The sequence below is a fragment of the Ursus americanus genome, chromosome 24 (genome assembly GCF_024610735.1).
Source record: "Ursus americanus isolate L20-20 chromosome 24, mUrsAme1.1.p, whole genome shotgun sequence".
Lineage (NCBI taxonomy): Eukaryota > Metazoa > Chordata > Mammalia > Carnivora > Ursidae > Ursus > Ursus americanus.
Genome location: NC_142150.1, coordinates 33,485,794 through 33,505,995, shown reverse-complemented (window position 1 = coordinate 33,505,995; position 20,202 = coordinate 33,485,794). Strand labels below are relative to the sequence as shown.

The following is a 20,202-nucleotide window of genomic DNA, read 5'->3' as shown; positions in this document are numbered from 1 at the left end:
TGAAAGAAAGAGTCAGATGCTTAACCAACTGCACTACCCAGGTACCCCTCCCATCTCTTATTTTTGATGAAAAGGTCAGGTTTAACATCAAAAGAAATGGAATTGTATATGTTAAGTGGCTTTCATTTATTTTTAGCATTTTTCCTCTGCTGGTCAAGGGACATGACCTTTGGCACCAGACCACTCCTGAGTGTAAGTAATAATGTGGCAAAGCAGTAAAAAACATCGAAGTGTTCAATATTTTTGAAACAGAGATATGTTTACTATTTCCAAATTTAAAACAGTCTTAAACAAATCTTGATTCTTGAAGAACTCAGTAAGAGTAATTCGTACTCAATTGGATATATTTATTTTTCAGATGAAAGGACATATATTCAGGTTTGTCTTTAATTTAGCTGTGACTTTCATATTATATTTGACCTGCGCTGAGCCTTCATTCATGATTGACCACTGAGATAATTCAGGGAAGGTGCGCACAAGTCATGTATCTTGTGGGCTGTCTCCAAATTTAGAATCAAACTTTCTCTAAATTCTATCCCAAACACTTTGTCAACAATAGAACAGTGAAACTTGTCCAGGCTATTTTCTGAAATAGATCCTTTCTGACATATAGATTATATTCTTGTGAATGTCAAGAAGAGTTAAAATCTTGATATACCATTTCTTGATCATTTCTGTAGCATTTTAGAAGAATCAAGAAGAATGGAAGGAAAAAATTGCTCTTCTGTGAATGAATTCCTTCTCTTGGGAATTAGCAATGACCCTGGAATTAAAGTGACTCTATTTATCACATTTCTAATTGTCTATCTCATCATTCTTGTTGCAAACCTCGGGATGATCATTTTAATTAGAACGGATTCCCACCTTCACACACCCATGTATTTCTTCCTCAGCCACCTCTCCTTCAGTGACCTCTGCTATTCTACAGCAATTGGACCCAGGATGCTGGCAGACTTCATTGCCAAAAACAAGTCAATTCCCTTCCATGGCTGTGCTCTGCAATGGTTGGTGTGCTGTTCCTTTGTGGATTCTGAGTGTCTACTTCTGGCAGTGATGGCCTTTGATCGATACAAGGCCATCAGCAACCCCTTGCTCTACACAGCCAACATGTCCACCAGAGTGTGCTCCTTGCTCATGGCTGGGGTTTACCTGGTGGGAATTGCGGATGCTTCAGTAAACACGATACTAACATTCCGGTTATGTTTCTGTGGATCAAATGAGATTAACCATTTCTTCTGTGATGTCCTACCTCTCCTCTTGTTGTCTTGCTCAGATACACAGGTTAATGAGTTAGTGATATTTACCATTTTTGGCTTCATTGAACTGATTGCTCTTTTAGTTCTTTTTGTGTCTTACTGCTATATCATCCTAGCAGTGATAAAGATCCACTCTGCTGAGGGGAGGTTCAAAGCTTTCTCCACCTGCACCTCCCACTTAACCGCTGTTGCGATTTTCCAGGGAACTCTGCTCTTTATGTATTTCCGGCCGAGTTCTTCCTACTCTCTTGATCAAGACAAAATTATTTCATTGTTTTACACCCTTGTGATTCCCATGCTAAACCCTCTGATTTATAGCCTACGGAACAAGGATGTGAAAGAGGCCCTGAAAAAACTTAAAAATAAAAAGTGGTTTCATTGAAAACTTATATTGTGTATTTTTCTCCCAATCTTACACTATAATTTATAAAAATTGAAATTGTTTTAACTAATGTGGTGTCATCCAGGAAATATTTATAATATGTTCCCGCCGAATGTGTCATTCGGTACATATTTATAATATGTACCCGAATGTTCATTCTGTAAGCACGCTGTGGTTCATCTTATGTCTTGACTTTGCATTGGTACTCTTTATTTGAAAATTTCTGGACTCCTAGCTTGCCTCATAATTGTTTCCTCAATCTTTCATTTGTGCGTGGATTGAATTTTCTAAATGTGACTGAGAGTTTTCTCAGTACCTATTCCACTTTGTATTATATAGTGAATCCAGTAGTTTTAACTAATGAATCTCGTCATCTAATGGAAGTGACTAATATTAATTAATCAGTCACATTATTGGTGATAAACTGAAATAATGCCATAAAGTAAAAAGACTGAGCAGTATGGAACTATGCACAATGTTCACATTGAGTGAAGATTGTGAAAAGTGCATCTGGTAACGGAGATAATCTGGGATCTAACAGACAAGCAGGAATCCCCTGAAAGATACATGTAGGTAGAGAAATCTTTCTATGCTGATGGTTCAGCAACTAGAGGGTCCTCAGGGGGACTAGACCATATCACTTCTGTGGAATTTAAAGACAACCCGTGTGGCTGGATTGGAGTGCTGCAATTCACAACTCAGTCACTTCCTCCACTGGTTTTCCTCCCCTCCAGCACCTGTTAAGCTGGGTTCACACACCACCCTGTGCCTGAGAACACTGTTGAATCCGTGACTGTTTCCCAAATCATTCCCTTCAATGTGGGGAAATGGATACTCAAGAGTTTAAGGACTGCACATTTTTTTGTCTCTTCACATAGCATCTGGGTAAAGAAAGGAAGAAAGATACCAAAAGAGTTAATTTTTATTGAATGTTTATTCATGGGAGGCAAAAGAAAAAAACTCACTGAGGTCAAGCATGTGTCTTAAATACTTTTTTTGGATTGTATGTGTAAGCACATAAAATGGTGTGGACGCTAACATAAGGGCAAGTTAAAGACACAAATTATTTGGGAAATAATTAAACCAAAGAGCTCTTTTTTTTTTTAAGATTTTATTTATTTATTTGACAGAGAGAGAGAGAGAGAGAGCCAGCGAGAGAGGGAAAAAAGCAGGGGGAGTGGGAGAGGAAGAAGCAGGCTCCCAGCGGAGGAGCCTGATGTGGGGCTCGATCCCAGAACCCTGGGATCACGCCCTGAGCCAAAGGCAGACGCTTAATGACTGAGCCACCCAGATGCCCCTAAACCAAAGAGCTCTTATCCAGGTGTTTACAAGAAATTTGCAACTGACCTTGGCTCTGCTCTAGTTTGCAGATGACCAAATCACAGCAGTGACTTGTTTAATAAGCAGGGACAAAGACAGACATTTGAAGGGCCATACAAGACTCAGTGGAACTCTTAAATGTTTGCTACAATTACACAAGCTAAAAGTCATTCAATGCCTAAGGCTACCTAGGTGCCATTGTAAAAGGCTTTGGTGAAAACCTTTCAGATTGCCAATAAAGCCCACATAGGACAAAGAGACTTCTTCGGTTGTCCAGGATAATTTTTTTTTTTCTGGGATTCTGGGACATGGTAAGGGGAGGTAAAAAGGTAAAACAAACCAACAAACAAAAGGAACAGGGGATGCTTCTTTTAGTTACAATCTCTTCTCAGTTATCCCATGTGTTGGGTTTTTTGTTTTAGTTTTAGTTTTAGTTTTTGGTTTTTTTTCCCTGAAATATTATCCATGGATTAAGAATTGTCTTGAAGGGGAGCATGGCAGAATTTCATTTGAATCAAACTAAAGCCAAGCACAGACAGGTGTCGATCTCAGGACCATAAAGACACCATCTACTAGCACACTGCTCTTCCCATAGACAACTGTAATGGATTTGATCTGCATTCTTGTTCCTATAAGCAAATCTAAGTCTACCGTGTGAATTACAGAAAGAAAGTTTAAATCTATTAAATAACATATTTTAAGTTCAATAGAAGAGTGTGTAAAAAGGGATTTGACTGATTTGTAAAATGTATGAACCCCTATGCCTGAATTTGTAATAGAAGAGGAAAAGTAACCACTTAGCATGAACTTCAGGGAATTAATGATTGAAGTAGGGACTTGGGATAATGACCTGCAAGAGATTTATATCTTTATTTTCCATTGAAAGTCAGGAAATGCTAGTATCAAAATACTTTAATTCATATTACCTAATTCAATCTTAACCCTTTCCTAGACTCTCTTTATCCATAACTCATATGCTTCTCATAGTATACCCACTTTCAATGGTGGCAATTATAGTTCAAGTAAGACATTATCAATGTCTGTATGTAATGAGTCAATATTATAGGTCTGTTTCTTCTTAAGAGTTTCTTATTCTGGCCAGGAATTGCATCCCTAAACACTAATGTTACGATGATAAAAGATTAGGAAATATGTACCGTGGTACGATCAGCTCCATATGGAGAAAAGCTGGTTAGGAAAATTTGTTAAATCAAAACAGCAATAATTCTCACAAATTGGTAATTGTGTAGCTCTTTCTTAAGAGGAAGCAACTTTTGCTTAAACTCTGCAAACATGCTGTGTACTGGAAAAGCAATGACAGCAAAATTGGGTCTGAATCTCTACTATAAGTCACAGTAATTGTGACCTTCAATAAATCATTTTCTTCTTTGGGCCCCAGTTCCCATTCTATCGATAAAGGGTTTTAAACTGAATAATCCTTATTGTGCATTCCAGATGGCACATTCAGTACCCATACTGATATGACTCTATAAATGGATAAGGCATAACGCCACTTCTACCTTTGGGGAGATTTGAGATATAACAGATGGGTGGGGCTACATTATAATCCCAGGCCAATATGACCTGAAATGGAATTGGCAATGATGACAGACAGAGAGCACTGATTGCAAAAGCCCCCATACTGTGAAGATGGGTCCATTCAACTGACTTTCTATTCTTCATTTTGACTTTAAGAGACATCTCTTAAAAGTGAATATCCAACTTTATTCATCATCAGGGAAATCATGTACTTTACAGAATAGCTAAAATTAAAATGGCAGACAATATTACTTGAAACACACACAGGATTCACTCATTGATAATGGGATAATGGAAGTAGAGATTGGCATACTGCTTTGGAAAATCGTATTCTAAAAGTAAGTAAATCTAAATTTTACACACACACAAATACACACACACATTTCCTATTCCTGGTTTTATACCCAATATAAACAAATGTATATCTCTGCTAGAAGACATATGCAAGAACGGTCACATCGATGTTATTGGGAATAGAAAAAGGGAAAATAACTCAACTGCCTATCCACATGAAAGTAGAAAAATCAGTGGATGCTATATCTGTATAAAGGAATACTGCACAACAGTGAGAATGAATGTATTGGGTTATACAAGCATGTTGTTGAATAACAGTATATGAAGCGGGCATCTACTTATGTGTGGCTCAAAAAATATGAAACTAATCTGTTGTGATAAAAGGTAAGAAAGCGGGGCGCCTGGGTGGCTCAGTCCTTAAGCCTCTGCCTTTGGCTCAGGGTGTGATCCCAGAATCCTGGGATCGAGCCCCACATCAGGCTCCTCCTCTGGGAGCCTGCTTCTTCCTCTCCCACTCCCCCTGCCTGTGTTCCCTCTCTCGCTGGCGGTCTCTCTGTCAAATAAATAAATAAAATCTTTAAGAAAAAAAAAAGGAAAGAAAAGGTAAGCAAGTAAATACTCCTTGGGCATAAGAGACTAGTAACTTAGGCAGTAGCAAGGGGAAGGCTTTGATCATTCTGGTCATGTTTTGTTTCTTGGTCAGTGTCCTGGCTACAGGTTTTTTCTTTTGTTTTCATTTATCCAGGAGTATACTTATCATTTAACTATTTTCTATACATGTTTTAAATATCAAGCAGTTTTCCAAAAGCAGAGTCCATTCACCCTTAGATTGTAGGAAACTTTAGAATTTTATTATTATAAACTTTTATCTCCAGCAAGGCCACATAAACAATAAAGTTCAATATATATTTTGTAAAATCTATGGCTATTTCAATGAACAACTATGTAGCTCTTTCTTTTTCAATGAACAACTATGACTTTTCAATGAACAACAATGAATAGAATAGACGATTTCAATGAACAACTATGACTTTTCTTATTGAAAATTGCTGTCTTTTTACTAAGGCAGATATGTCTTATTTAACCTGTAAGCCTTTCTAATATTGTTTTCAACAACAAGGAGACTTAGGAAACTGCGTTTTCCTTGGTGTCATTGTCATGCACTGAGCATATTCTCAAAGTCTCATGACTCAGCTGCACAACTACTTTCTGAGGGAGGGATTTTATAAGTAGATAGTTGCCTATATTGATTACAGTAGCACCAGGGAAGACATTTAGATACACTTTTTTTAGGGGTGCCTGTGTGGCTCAGTTGTTAAGCATCTGCCTTTGGCTCAGGGAGTGATCCTGGAGTTCTGGGATCGAGCCCCACGTCAGGCTCTTCAGCTGGGAGCCTGCTTCTTCCTCTCCCACTCCTCCTGCTTGTGTTCCCTCTCTTGCTGGCTGTCTCTCTCTCTGTCAAATGAATATATAAAATCTTTAAAAAAAAAGATACACTGTTTTTATATTTTATTTATTTTTTATTGTATTTATTTATTTATTATTATTTTTAATAATAATTTTTTATTATGTTATCCTAGTCACCATACAGTACATCCATAGTTTTTGATGTAGTGTTCCATGACTCATTATACACAAATAATGAATCATAGATACACTTCCTTTTCTCACTTTTTTGTCTCTGGTATCTTACCTTGCAACTAAGTCATTTTCTTTCATTATTTAAGAAAGTCATCTTCAATTAAATACAAATCCTTTGAGATGTTAATTATGCAATTTTTAATAATAATATAGTCACTAAGGCTCAGATTTGAATGGAAAAGCTTAAAGGGAAGTTAGACTAAATGGTGTATGGGGCAGTCAAGTTTAGGGAGGTAAATTTAGGTTCTATCTAAACAGAGCATAACCTGAAGAGAATTGTCACCCCTAGAGACAGAGAAACACTTGATGTGAAAATGAGTTTGGAAAAGAATCGTATTAAGTGACTAAGGATAAATCCCATTCCTTTAATATGAACCGGAGAAGTAAATAATGGTAGTAAAGTTCTAGGGTACCACAAATGCATTGGTGTCTGCAGTTGAATGGGTGGCACATTATTACAATTAGTTCGAGCTTGGCCTCAATAATATCTCCTAAGGTAGCAGATTCAGCATGTTTGTATAGTCATAAATGAAAAGGCTGTTGAAACGTATCACTAAAAGCCATTTTTCCCACATCAAGAATATTTTAATGATTTTAACCTATGATGTGGTCTAGATTTACAGGAACCATGAAAAAAAGACTATACCCCTGTCTAGTCCCCAGTGAGGACTCACGTGAGAAAATCACCTGGAAAATTTGTGCCCATACACTGGTTATGCTTGTAACTTCATAAATTATTTTTTGAATATACAGATCTGACATTTACTTGATTCATTTGAAGGAAATCAATTACCTGCAGTGGGGCAACACATAGAGCAGGAATACATTACTGTACACTGCAGTCAACGGACTTTAGTGACACATATACACTTGTGGTTATTAGTGAAGGAAAGGAATTTCTTTCTACCCTTTAAGGTCTTCCAGATGAATTAGGAATGAAATTGACATGAGACAGATTTATAGGAGTAAAAAACAAAAACAAATACAAAAACAAAAACAAAAAAACCCACGAATTTTTATTATACGCTCATGGTGGCCTGATAATGAAATTGAGATCTAAAGAAATGACCAAGGCAGGCAGTTTTTGTATTATTTTTACAAGGGGACAATAAATCTGTAAGAAATTGCCAGGACAAAGAAAACTGAACTTTGCAAGCTTCAATTAAGTAAGATATGCTAAACAGAACTTGGTCTGTGGTAGTAAATTAGTAAGATGTAAAAAGGTTGTTTATACAGCCTTCTAGGCTCTGAATTTCCTGTATCTGATGATAAGGATGTGTCTCCACCTCCTGGTACAAGGAGGATACCATTCACATGGGAGATTTCCTTCCTGTTTTCAGGGGGACAGAGGAGAGTCAGAGTGTCCTCCTTGCACAGGCTGTCTCTTAAATAACTAATCAATATGCCAAAGTGGCACATTTTGGGTGGCCTGACACGGCCCCCGCATTAGCGTCCTGCAATGATTCACATATGGTAAAGTATCACACAGAATACGGCTACTACAGTGAGTCCCCCCCAACATTGCCACATTGCACAACTTTAGGGCCACTACATTTCTTATATTTTTTGAATATAGTTGACACACACTATTACATTAGTTTCAAGTGTACAACATGGTGATTCGACAGGTCCATACTTTAATGCTATGCTCACCATAAGTGTAGCTACCATCTGCCACCATAGGATGATATTGCAGTACCATGGACTCTGTTCCCTATGCTGTACTTCCCCATGACTTATTACATAATTGGAAGTCTGCATTTCTCACTCCTCTTCATATATTTTGCCCTCCTCTCCTCTGGCAGCCATCAGTTAAATGTGGAATCTAAAAAAGCAAACAAACAAAAAGCAGAATCAGACCTATAAATACAGAGAACAAACAGATTGTTACATTACTTATTTTCTATGTGCTCCCTGGATTTGTGCAATATACCAACCCATTGAACAACAATAATAAAGAAGTATCCAGCTAAGGTAAAACTATATGTTGGCTAATTGAACATAATAAAAATAAATAAATAAATGATTTATAGAGCATCTTCCAAATATGGAGAGTTATTGAAAAGGGTTCTCATAAGTAAATGATACTTCTCCTCTTTAATTTTAAAGTGTTAATTTCTACTACATATAAGGAAATAAGTTTTTTAAAGAAAAAAACTTTATCCAAGGCCTTGATCCACATTATTATAAAATTAATAAGTAGTAAAAAATAGCATTTTTGAAAAAATCTTTTAAATAACAAAGAAATAAATTTAGAGTAAATTAAAAAAATAAATAAAAGCAACACGGGCAATTTTCTGAGGTTAAAAAAGACAGTTCACAGAAACAATCATGTTCTATCTTAGAGATAATACTTTTTGGATATATCCAGAAGAGTCTAATTCTGAACTATCATCTTCTTGATTATTTTTGTAAGAGCTTACAACAAGAATAAAGAAGATGGACAGGGAAAATATTTCTCCTGGGAATTACAAATAACTGGACCCCAAAGGGAACCCATGTACCATGTCTCTAGACACATAAATTTCCTGGCAGATCTTGGAATGCTCTTTATAATTAGGATGGATTCCCAGCTTCACACCCCAGTACTTTTTCCTCAGCCACCTCTCCTTCTGTGACCTCTGCTACTGCACACCAATTGGACCCAAGATGCTGCTGGATCTATTTGCCAACATTAAGTCAATTTCCGTCACTGGCTGTGCTCTGCAATTCTTAATCTTCTGTACCTGCAGATTCTGAGTGTCTACTGTTGTGTGATGGTCTTTGATTGGTACAAATTCATGGGCCACCCCCTGTTCTCCCTGCTCACGGCCAGGATTTACATGGTGGGAATGTCAGATGCTTTGATACCCCTGACATTAGCATTTCACTTATGTTTCTGTATGTCATGTGATTCATCATTTCTTCTTTGATATCTCTCCTCTCCTATTGCTGCCTTGCTTAGATATGCAGGTCAATGATTTCATTATTTTTAATGTTTTTGTCTTCATTGAACTGAGCACCATTTTAGGAGTTCTTGACTCTTACTATCCTGTCAATCTTGAAGATACACTCTGCTGAGAGGAGGTTCAGAGCTTTGTCCACCTGCACTTCCCACTTAGGAGCTGTTGCAGTCTTCTGGAGAACTATGCTTTTCATATATTCCTGACCAAATTATTCCTCCTCCCTAGATTAAGACAAAGTGAACTCTTTGTTTTATACTCATGTGACTCCCATGTTAAATTCTCTGATTTATAGCCTATGGAACAAGAATGTGAAGGAGATGATGGAAAAACTGAAAAATAAAATTTGATTTTAAGTAAATCATCATATAGAATAAATAAATATATATTTATATGCATATACACACAAGCATACTCTTCTGTTTTCAGATCTTCTGTTATACCACTATATTAGACCGTACTATTAAGTTGTCTTAAATACCTTAATTAATACAGTGTTTTACTATGCCAATATATGGAGTTTCCTAAATATGCTATATTTTATTGTATGTCTCCATTTTAAATAAGTCACGTTTAATATTTGGAAAACTTCCCAGTCTTCATCTTAGTGTGCTAATTTTGCATTAGTTGTTTATTTTACACATTAATTTAATTATTCTAAGAACTACAAGTGTTTAGCATACACCTTTTTGCACTATAGGTGTCTTGCGTTTCAAGGTGAGTCCAGTAGTTTATATTCCAATGAATTCAATAATGTAATACAAGTAAGTAACATTAGTTAAATAATCTTACAGATATTCATGATAAACTCTAAATCTGCCTGAAGTGAAAATGCAAGAAACTCTAAGTTCAAGCAAAATGTCCACCTGTAGAGTGCAGAGAAGAAGAGATTCCCTGAAATCCTGTTTCAGATCTAAATGGTGAAGAGGGATACAATGGGGATGGGGAGAAAAAAAGAATCCAGATGGAGAGGCCGGAATTACAGATCCTGAGGTGGATAGGACAATGTCTTCTTAGAAGTGATGTAGTTGTAAGGGAGCAAAACTTTCCCTTTCTTTCCTTCCTGGTTATTTGGCTGATCTAATAATTAAATTGATATAAGATAGATTAACAGGAGAAAAACAAATTCAACTTCATAGGTATAGGATCTCATAAAAATATGAGACTCAAAGAAGTGGCCAAATAAGGCATCTGTTATATTTTTTGGACAAAGAAACAATACATTCTTTTTTTTTTCTGTTTGTTTTGTTTTGTGTTTTGTTTTGAAACAATACATTTGTGAAGGATTGACTTGACAGGGAAGTTTGGTCTCGGGGTAGTAAATAAGTCAAGAAGTAACAGAGTTTGTTTATACAGGCTTCTCAGCCTTCAATTCGCTCTTTGGTGATGAAGAGTTCTCTCTTTCTCCTGGTGCAGGGAGAGTACCTTTCACATAGGAAATTCATTTCCTGCTTTCAGAAAGACAAAGGAAGCTCAGAGTGTCCTTCTTGCACCTGCTGTTCCTTAATAACTTTGATTTTAAATAATCAATGGCCGGGGCATCTGGGTGGGTCAGTTTGTTAAGCATCCAACTCCTGGTTTCCACTCAGGTCATAATCTCAGGTTGTGGGATCAAACCCCAAGACAGCTCCATGTTCAGCAGGGAGTCTGCTTCTTTCCCTCTCCCTCCGCCCATACACCCCCCACTCCTTTTGTGTATGCACACACTCTCTCATAAATAAATAAATAAATAAATAAATAAATAAATAAATAAATCTTAAAAAATAAATAAAATAATCAATAGCCAAAGTGGTATATTTCCGTGTGGCGTATTTTGCTCCCCTTCAAAGTCCATCAAGAGAAGGATAAAAGTCCAAAGTGGAAGGTCTTGTTAAAGTACATCCTTGTGCTGAAATTCAACTCAGTCACTTCCACTTGGCTCTTCTTTCCTTCCTCTGCCTTTTCGATCCTGGTTAAATGCTCCTCTTTGTGGCTTATAAATAATACTCTCCTCAAGGCATCACTGTACCTATGGCTCAGTTGATTTGACCATTGTCTCCAACATTAGACCATGAACATTGGCTGCAGGTTGAGTACCATTCTTATCAATCCAGTTCCTTTATCATGTCTGGGACACAAAATGGAAAAATAAATAAATAATAAAACCACACATTTGATAACATTTTTGAATGTTCATTAGATATTTGTCGAAACACAATTGAGGTTATAATGTGTGCCTTATATATATGTATTTAATAGCTTTTAAGAAAATGCATAAAAATGGTTGCAGATACTCAAGTGATAAACCTATAAAGTTACTTATATTAATTACATGGGAAGTAAAAAGAAAAAATCATCTGTGTACTTTCTGGATGTGCTCTTCTTTATTTGGCTCTGCTCAAGTTTTCTGATGTCAACCACCAGAAGCAGCTTGCTGAGAAAACATGGATATGGCTGTGTATTTGCAGGACCATGAAAGACTCAACGACACTCTTTAGTATCTATTAGATTGTACCCCTTAAGTAATTATAATTGTCCTTCGTGAAAGGATTTCAGAAAGAATTTCAGAAGCAAACTTCGAAAGGCTCTCTGCTTTAAAGGTGGCATTTGTGGGAAACTATGACAGATTGCGGGGAAAATATGGTGGTGGAAAAAAAATCTATGGGGAAGGTTTCTTTGGGGAAAAAAGTTTTAAGAGCTCCCACTTGTACCATATTTTCCCAATTTATCATTACTCTTTTATTAATCTTTCTTATGGGAAGCAACATAGCAAAAGCCTTTTTTTTTTAATTTATTAAAGTCCAAACCAAGCAGAGTTTCAGTGGATCAGAAGCTTCTAATTCAGAAATGGGAAATATGCCATCATCCTTCCACATGACATATGACAGTAATATCATGTAAAGACTGATTTGATCTGCATATCAGCCTCTTCAATCACATCTAATGAGTCTGAACTGACGAGAAGGAAATCATAAACCAATTACATGAGATATCTTAAGCTCAAGGAATGTATGTCTAAAAATGGAAGAAACCAATTTAATTAATTGTAGGCTTCATCTCCCTGAATTATATAATTAGAGAGTAAAAAAATCACTCACTGGGAATGTTGACTAGTAGACTCATGACTTAAATAGGAACTTGGGCCAGATGGCCTGAACTAACCCTTCCATATGGGATTTTACAGAAATAGGAAAAACATTAAAAGACTTTGGTCTATTCTGGCTCATTTACTTCCTTCCTCACCAGTTCCCTTCCACTCTTTGTGTGACTACATCACAGGGTTCTTACACAGCCACCAGGGCCTGATGAGAGAATTATTATCCAGTATTACATTACTTATGACTATTGATATAATAGGCATGCTTCTGTACCTGGATTCCTTTCCTTCAGCCTTGTACTGCAATCCCTAAGGATCAAAATGACATAGTGATGATAGATTTGGGCATTTGTACCACCCAGTGAGCAGACAGATGCATGCTAGTGGTGTCTAGCGCCATGTGTTAGAATACAACAGAGGTAAAGCTCAATAACCCAGTGCGTGGCTGCTCCTATGTGAAACCAGAGGCAGCAACTTTAATCCTCTTTGAACATTCTTTTCCAGAAATATGCTATGAACCTGGCACCAAATACAACTCAAAATCACTGTGGTGTTCAACCACTCGCTTTTCCGCACTAGACCTCACCCCCCTCTGTAAAAGAGGATCTCTCACTAGATTATCTCTAAGGCCCTTTCCACTTGCCATGGTCCATCTCCCTATACTGGTGATTCTATTGTTGTGTAAACCTATTCCCACTATTGGAAATATTAAAAAAGGTAAGTAAACAAACCAACAAGTGGCTTCCTCTTCATACAAAAGAATGGCATTGTGTCTCGAGGCTGAGTTGACCTGAATGGCAATGATATCCGCTAGAAAGTGGGAGCGGGCAAAGGCTGAGTCCTTGTAAACACAGCTTCTTTTCTGCATTCAGGATCTAACAGACACGTCACAGAAATGGTGATACAGCATTATTAGTATTCAGGTAGCTAAAAATTAAAACGTCAGTGCTGTACCTTGACCCACCTAAAGAATGGCCAAAATGAAAATGATTCACGATATTGACATCAAGTACTTGTGTGGATGTGGGACAATTAGAGCTCTCACAGGTTGACAGCAGAGATCAGAACTGACGCACAACCTTGGAAAACTGTGGCAGGAGCTACTATAGCTGGTCCCCAAATTCTATCCCTACTTCTATATCCAATACATATGAGCGACTATGGACACCCAAAGCTTGTACAAAAATGATTGTTCCATTATTCAGAAATTGACAATAACATAGGGTAGGATTGTTCATTGGGATACCACACAGCGAAGAGAGAGAATGAACTGTCACCACGTGCAACAGCATAAGGGAATCACATACATGAAAAAGAGCGTAAGACATACAAGGTTACAAACCAAATGATTTCACTTCAATAGATTAAAAAAATACTAAATTATCATATTGGACATCAATTTGCGTTAGGGCTCATGGTCTCTGAAATGCTGTGACGTTCGTGTTTTGGTTCGTGTTTAGGCTATGTGTGCCGGGATTTTTTTTTTTTTAAAGATTTTATTTATTTATTTGACAGAGAGAGAGACAGCCAGCGAGAGAGGGAACACAAGCAGGGGGAGTGGGAGAGGAAGAAGCAGGCTCATAGTGGAAGAGCCTGATGTGGGGCTCGATCCCGTAACGCCGGGATCACGCCCTGAGCCGAAGGCAGACGCTTAACCACTGTGCCACCCAGGCGCCCCCTGGGATGTTTTTATTTCTGAAAATAGCTGTTTTTTAAATAACACACACACACATGCAACTTCAAAATTAATTCTAAAATTAAAGATATTTACTATCAGATTTTAGACAACTGCAGAATTTCATATTAATTTTTAAAGTCTCTAGCAGTTTATTTTATACAATGTTTTCAAGGTATTGCTGTAAAGTTAAAAAGCATGCAACTTTTAGAAAGTATTTCATTCAATAATTGTCCTGTATGTTACTAAAATGGGTTGCTTGCTTATAGAATAGAGACGTTAGCAATCCACAACTCCTGATTCCCGTTTCCTGTAATAGGAAGACTGAGTAAGCTCGGTACCAGTATCATGCACAGAACTTACTCATAACAGCCCATGACTCAGGGCCAGAAAACTACTGTGTGAAGGAGGCTTTTGTTTGTTTGTTTGTTTTCTGTTTTGTTTTTGTTTTCTTTTTGAGAGAGAGCACACGAGGGAGGTGGGGGAGAGAGAGAGAGAGGGCAGGAGAATTTTAAGCAGGCTCCATGCCCAGCACAGTGCTCTAAGTGGGGCTTGATCTCATGACCCCAAGATCAGCACCTGTGCCAAAATTAAGCGTCAGAAGTGCAACCGACTGAGCCACCCAGATGCCCCTTTAGGAAGGAGTTGACAGTTGACAGTTCCTATGTGGTGCCATGTTTAGGGGCACCAGTGACACCAAGGGAGTTCTTTAAAGATTTTTTTCCCACTTCTCTGTCTCTGACTTCTTAAATTTTACCTTTAGCCTTTCCCCTCATAATTAAAGAAAGCTACTTTCTATTCACAATCAAATTCCTTTGGGAATTAACTTAGATTACCCAATTTTGTGCAATGTATTGCCACACACTCTCCAGATCTAATGGCGACTAGGATTAGACTACCTAGTCTGGAGGGGCGACCATGTTTATGAAGTTCAAGTCTGGCTCCCCTATGACCAGAGTGCAGCCCGAGGAGATGTGATCTCCCTGCAGACAGAGAAACACCTGTGGGAAAAATGAGTATGGAAAAGAATCAGAAGAAGGTGACTGAGGATGACTCCACCTCCTCCAAACACACATAAGAGACATAGGGAACAGTAGGAAAGCGCTGAGCTAACGCAAATACACCGTTTTCTTGAGTTCATCTAATGGCAAGGTATTGGCAATTGTTTAGAAGCTTTGAGAGTTGTCTCAACAATATTTCCCAGAGGAAATACATTTGATATTTGGTACTGTGATCATCACACAAAGAATAACAATACATTTAAGGAAAATGCATTAACAATTGTCATGACAATCACTTTCCCAAAAATTGAAAATATATTCATTTCATTGACTTTGCTTGAAGGGTAATCTAGTTTTATAGACAGTAAGGGTAAATTCTATAACAAAGACAAACAAGTGAAAAAAAAAAGTGCAGAACCTATGTTTCTATTGACTCCAGGTGAGGTTTCAGGAGAAATACGAAAATACCTGAAGCGCTGGGATGCATAAACCTGCAGACGCCTCCTGCATCCTACTTTTTTGTTGTTTGTTTACACAAATTTTGCATTTACAGATTTGTGGCGATTAAATGACCTGCCTCAAAATCTAATATATGTGTGGGGCGCCTGGGTAGCGCAGTCGTCTGCCTTCGGCTCAGGGCGTGATCCCGGCGTTCGGGGATCGAGTCCCACATCGGGCTCCTCTGCTGGGAGCCTGCTTCTTCCTCTCCCACTCCCCCTGCTCTGTTCCCTCTCTCACTGGCTGACTCTCTGTCACATAAATAAATAAAATCTTTAAAAAAAAATCTAATATATGTGATGTTTTTACATTTTTTGTAACATTAGTCAAGAGTTCACATTTAAAGAATACATAACAACCTGTGCTTGCAGGTGCATAGCAATGGTTCACACACAGGATAAACTATGACTCAGATAACAGACTATAGAGATCTTTCCTCTGAACTGCCAGGTTTCACAAGCTTAAGGAAATAAAATTTCTTTCTTTTCTGTTTGATTCATGGAATTGTACAATGCAGGGCGCTTTCAAATCACTTTTTCTTCACACCAACATTAATGATGTTCAAGTACCCAGCTAATATAATTAAATTGGATTACCTCCCATGTGACCACACTTCTGCCTTCCATAGTCATTGGGATCCTAACTTTGGTGGAGAACTGGGACTGAATGGCCTCTCAGTTCCATTGGAAATCTGGGGAGTCTTTGGGGGATTTGTGAATTTTCAAATGTTACTTTAACACATACATACTATCACATTCTATCAGAGGATTTAGAGTGCTAGTTTTTTAAGACAAAATTTGTTTTACTCCACTATGTTTGGCAATCGATTGTGAATAACTTCTGTAGATTCAAACTCTCAGTTTCAATTTCTGTACCATGATATGAAGTGGTTAGAGACAAGCCAGGACATGTGATACATATGAAATACATCATAATTTGTGCCTATAATTAGATAACATAAAGTATTTGGCTATGGTAAAAAGGCCAACATTGCCTTTATTTAAGGTCAATTTCTATGCTCCTAAAAATCATTTATAGAATTTATTTTTAAAAATGTATGGATATGGTGGTGTCCGGGTGGCTCAGTCGGTTAAGCACCTGCCTTTGGCTCAGGTCATGATCCCAGGGTCCTGGGATCGAGCCCCAAGTCAGCTTCCCTGTTCAGCTGGAACCTCCTTCTCCCTCTCCCTCTGCCCCTCCCCACTGCTCGTGTGCTCTCTTGCTCTCTCTCTTAAATAAATAAATAAATAAATAAATAAATAAATAAATAAATAAATAAAATCTTTAAAAAAATAAAAATATATGGATATGATAAATATTTATATAATTTTACTCGCATCAAAGTTTTTATGATATGTAGAATTGTATATAAATCAAGTGGTCACTTAGCAGAGGATAGATAGAATAAATTAATGTACATAAATACAATGGAATACATTGCATTCATCATACTTATTTATGTATATAAAGAATGTTTATATTGTGACATCACTTATTTGAAAATTTAAAATTCCATAATATTGACAACAAAATGTTATCAATAGGCAATGTGATATTGTCCAGTGGTTTTTTGCTGTTTCTAAAAAAATCTTTACCTTGTAAATGTCTTTACTGGGAAAGAGTTTGTGTATCTGTGTAAGTACCTGGGCATGAATGGGTGTGTATTTGTTTTGTAAATTATGAAATTATCACAAAAATCAATTCTAGGAGAGAAGAGGGATTGGGGAATTAGAAATAAGGAATGCTTGTTGAATGGGGTCATTCTGCTATTCTTAAAATAGGTATAATTTTAGGTGGTAAGGTAGAGAGGGACACAATTTTTTTTAATGGTCTGTATTTCTTGTTTGATCACCTTACCCCTATGAAATATCAGAAAATACACCACCACAGTATGACGTACCTTGCTTATTCCTGAGAGACCAAGTGTTGAGCACCCAGGGACCAGACTCAGAGATGATTATATAATCCAGGTTAGTCAGGAGACAACGCTGAAGCCTCCTGCAGACAGAACTGTGAGGAAGAGAGGTCAGAAATTCTGGGGCTGGTACTAACATTTTTTGCTGTTTCTCTGATTTATACTCTAAATTTTTGTTTTTTTGTCCTTTTTTAACTGCAAACATGATATAAAACCAAAGAAATGTATGATATGTTATACAAACTTTTATTTCAATTACTTTTATTGATCTGCTTATTTAAATTAATATGCACGTAGAAAGCAGGGAAAAAAAACAAGTATGGATTGCACAGATGTCACCTATGTTTTATTGTTTTTAATGTCTTACTTGTATTTTTATATATTCTTAAAAAACTATATTTTTAAATTTTTTAAGGAAGCATTTTTTTAAATACGTGTCTACAGGAACCGATATTTAAATGAGTTTAAGCCAAGGGTTTGGAGACTTGCACATTGATCACTCGATCGTTATTCAGATATTTTTTATCTCTTCTTCATCTAACTTCATCTTCACTTTTCCTAACTTCTCACAAACAGAGGAGGACTTGTATGATATTACATACGATATCATTAGTTTTGGTTAAAATAGAACAGCAGAACATATAATTCAATTGACCTCTCAACCACCATTTTTTTAAAGTAAAGGGAGGCAGATTTCAGAGACATTTAAAGGTAAAAGGGATAAAATAAAACAATATTAAAAAGTCTAGGGAAGTTGGAACGGGTACAGTTGAGACTTGAATCTCTCTGGGGTGTGGGACTGTGCACGTGAGTATTTTTCACGTGTCTTACAGATCTGAACTGTTGATAACTAGACAATGAAGGTTCTAGTACATTGGGGCAGGGAGACTCACACAGTAAAGCACATTCCTTCATTTGCTGATCTGTCACCTGCTATAAGAATCTCTATGATTTGAGCCCAATGTTGTTCATAATGTCCCCTGAGCAATAGCAGCTGTCAGAAGGGAGCATGGTTAGCCCTGGCATGTTCCTGTCTGTCCACTTTGGAGATTGCTCATGGACACCCTCCACCCTGTTCTTCTGCAACCATACCCTCCCTGCTCCAGTGGGTCCTGAATCTCAGACTGGCTCTATCCCTTGTTTATGGAGACTGGATAGGACATGGGGTGAGTGGGGAAGTGGAAGCATGTTGTATGAAAGAATTTTTCATATGGCTCACTATTTTGGCTTTTGGGGGGAAAACAAAGGAATACATTCATTATGTGTGCTTCTCAGCTATGTTTCTCTATTACAGACTATAACAATATTTCTATTAGATGTAAAAAAAATGCCTTGCTGAACACAGGGTTATCTGGCCAAATAATTATAAGAACTATTGCCTCAAACAATGAGAACATTAATTTCCTTATAGAATAACATTTAGCAAAACTTATCATAAAGACAACATATGTTGGCACGCAAATACCATTTAATTTGGATGAAAGTGTGCTACAAATTCTGTACAGTGTTGTACAAATACAGGGAATATCATTATCAAATCGTTTCTATTGATTTGGATATATTTCCGGGACAGTCTGCTTCACCTAAACAGTCCTGACATTGCTTGTCTCTCTTCCTAAATACAGAGAAATAGAAAGGACCAGCAGTTTATCTACTACAGTAAAGTGATGTTAATCCCGGGTCCATTTCCTTCTCTCACAACCAGGCGTTCCCAGATCTGAGTGATGGCTGTTGAGAACTGCACTGTGATTACTGACTTCACACTCCTAGGACTGTCTGGCAGAAAGGACGTGCAGCAGGGGCTCCTTGTGCTCTTCCTGCTGGTTTATGGCATAACCGTCATTGCCAACCTAGGGATGATCTTGCTGATCAAGCTGGACTCCAGGCTCCACACGCCCATGTATTATTTCCTGAGCAATCTGTCTTTCTGCGATGTCTGTTACTCCTCCACTGTCTCTCCCAAGATGCTGGCTGACTTCTTATCTGAGCAAAAGAGGATTCCGTATAATTTATGTGCAATTCAGATGTATTTTTTCGGGGTCTTTGCAGATGTGGAATGTCTCATGTTGGCTGTCATGGCGTACGACCGGTATGTAGCCATTTGTAATCCACTTCTCTATACAGTCGCCATGTCCGGGAAAATCTGCCTCCAGCTCGTGTCCCTTGCCTACTTTGTGGGCTTAGTGGATTCAGCAATCCACACCTGCTGCACGTTTCGACTGTCATTCTGCAATTCCAATATCATCAATCACTTTTTCTGCGACATCCCACCCTTGCTGGCCCTCTCCTCTTCAGACACGTCCATCAATGAGATAGTGATGTTCACGTTCATCGGTTGTGTGGTAGGCTGCAGCATCATCACCATCCTCCTCTCCTATAGCTACGTCATCACCACCATCCTCAGGATGAACTCAGCCGAGGGGAGACGCAAAGCCTTCTCCACATGCGCCTCCCACTTGACCGCGGTGGCCATATTTCACGGCACACTCCTGTTCATGTATTTCCGGCCCAGCTCCAGCTACTCCATGGACACAGACAAAATGTCCTCTGTCTTCTACACGGTGGTCATTCCTATGTTAAACCCACTCATCTACAGCTTGAGGAATAAGGATGTGAAAGGTCCCCTGAGAAAAGCAATCCGCACTAAATTATGGTCTGGGTGA

General features: G+C 37.8%; 2 protein-coding genes and 1 pseudogene across 2 annotated transcripts; all 3 read left to right on the top strand.

Moving 5' to 3' along the window:
* The first annotated feature begins 693 nt into the window (after positions 1 to 693).
* Positions 694 to 1,638, top strand: LOC123785245 (olfactory receptor-like protein OLF2). The gene has a single exon (XM_045786965.2). It carries the CDS (start codon positions 703 to 705, stop codon positions 1,636 to 1,638), a length of 936 nt encoding a protein of 311 aa, XP_045642921.2. The 5' UTR covers positions 694 to 702.
* A 7,292-nt stretch (positions 1,639 to 8,930) lies between these two features.
* LOC123784945 (olfactory receptor 5W2-like) lies at positions 8,931 to 9,724 on the top strand (annotated as a pseudogene).
* Positions 9,725 to 19,263: 9,539 nt separating this feature from the next.
* LOC123785244 (olfactory receptor 5W2-like) lies at positions 19,264 to 20,202 on the top strand. Its single transcript, XM_045786964.2, has one exon. The coding sequence runs from the start codon at positions 19,264 to 19,266 to the stop codon at positions 20,200 to 20,202; it is 939 nt and encodes a 312-aa protein (XP_045642920.2).

Excerpts from the sequence above, each read along its gene's own strand:
- LOC123785244 (XM_045786964.2), top strand. The coding sequence starts at position 19,264 with ATGGCTGTTGAGAACTGCACTGTGATTACTGACTTCACACTCCTAGGA.
- LOC123785245 (XM_045786965.2), top strand. The coding sequence starts at position 703 with ATGGAAGGAAAAAATTGCTCTTCTGTGAATGAATTCCTTCTCTTGGGA.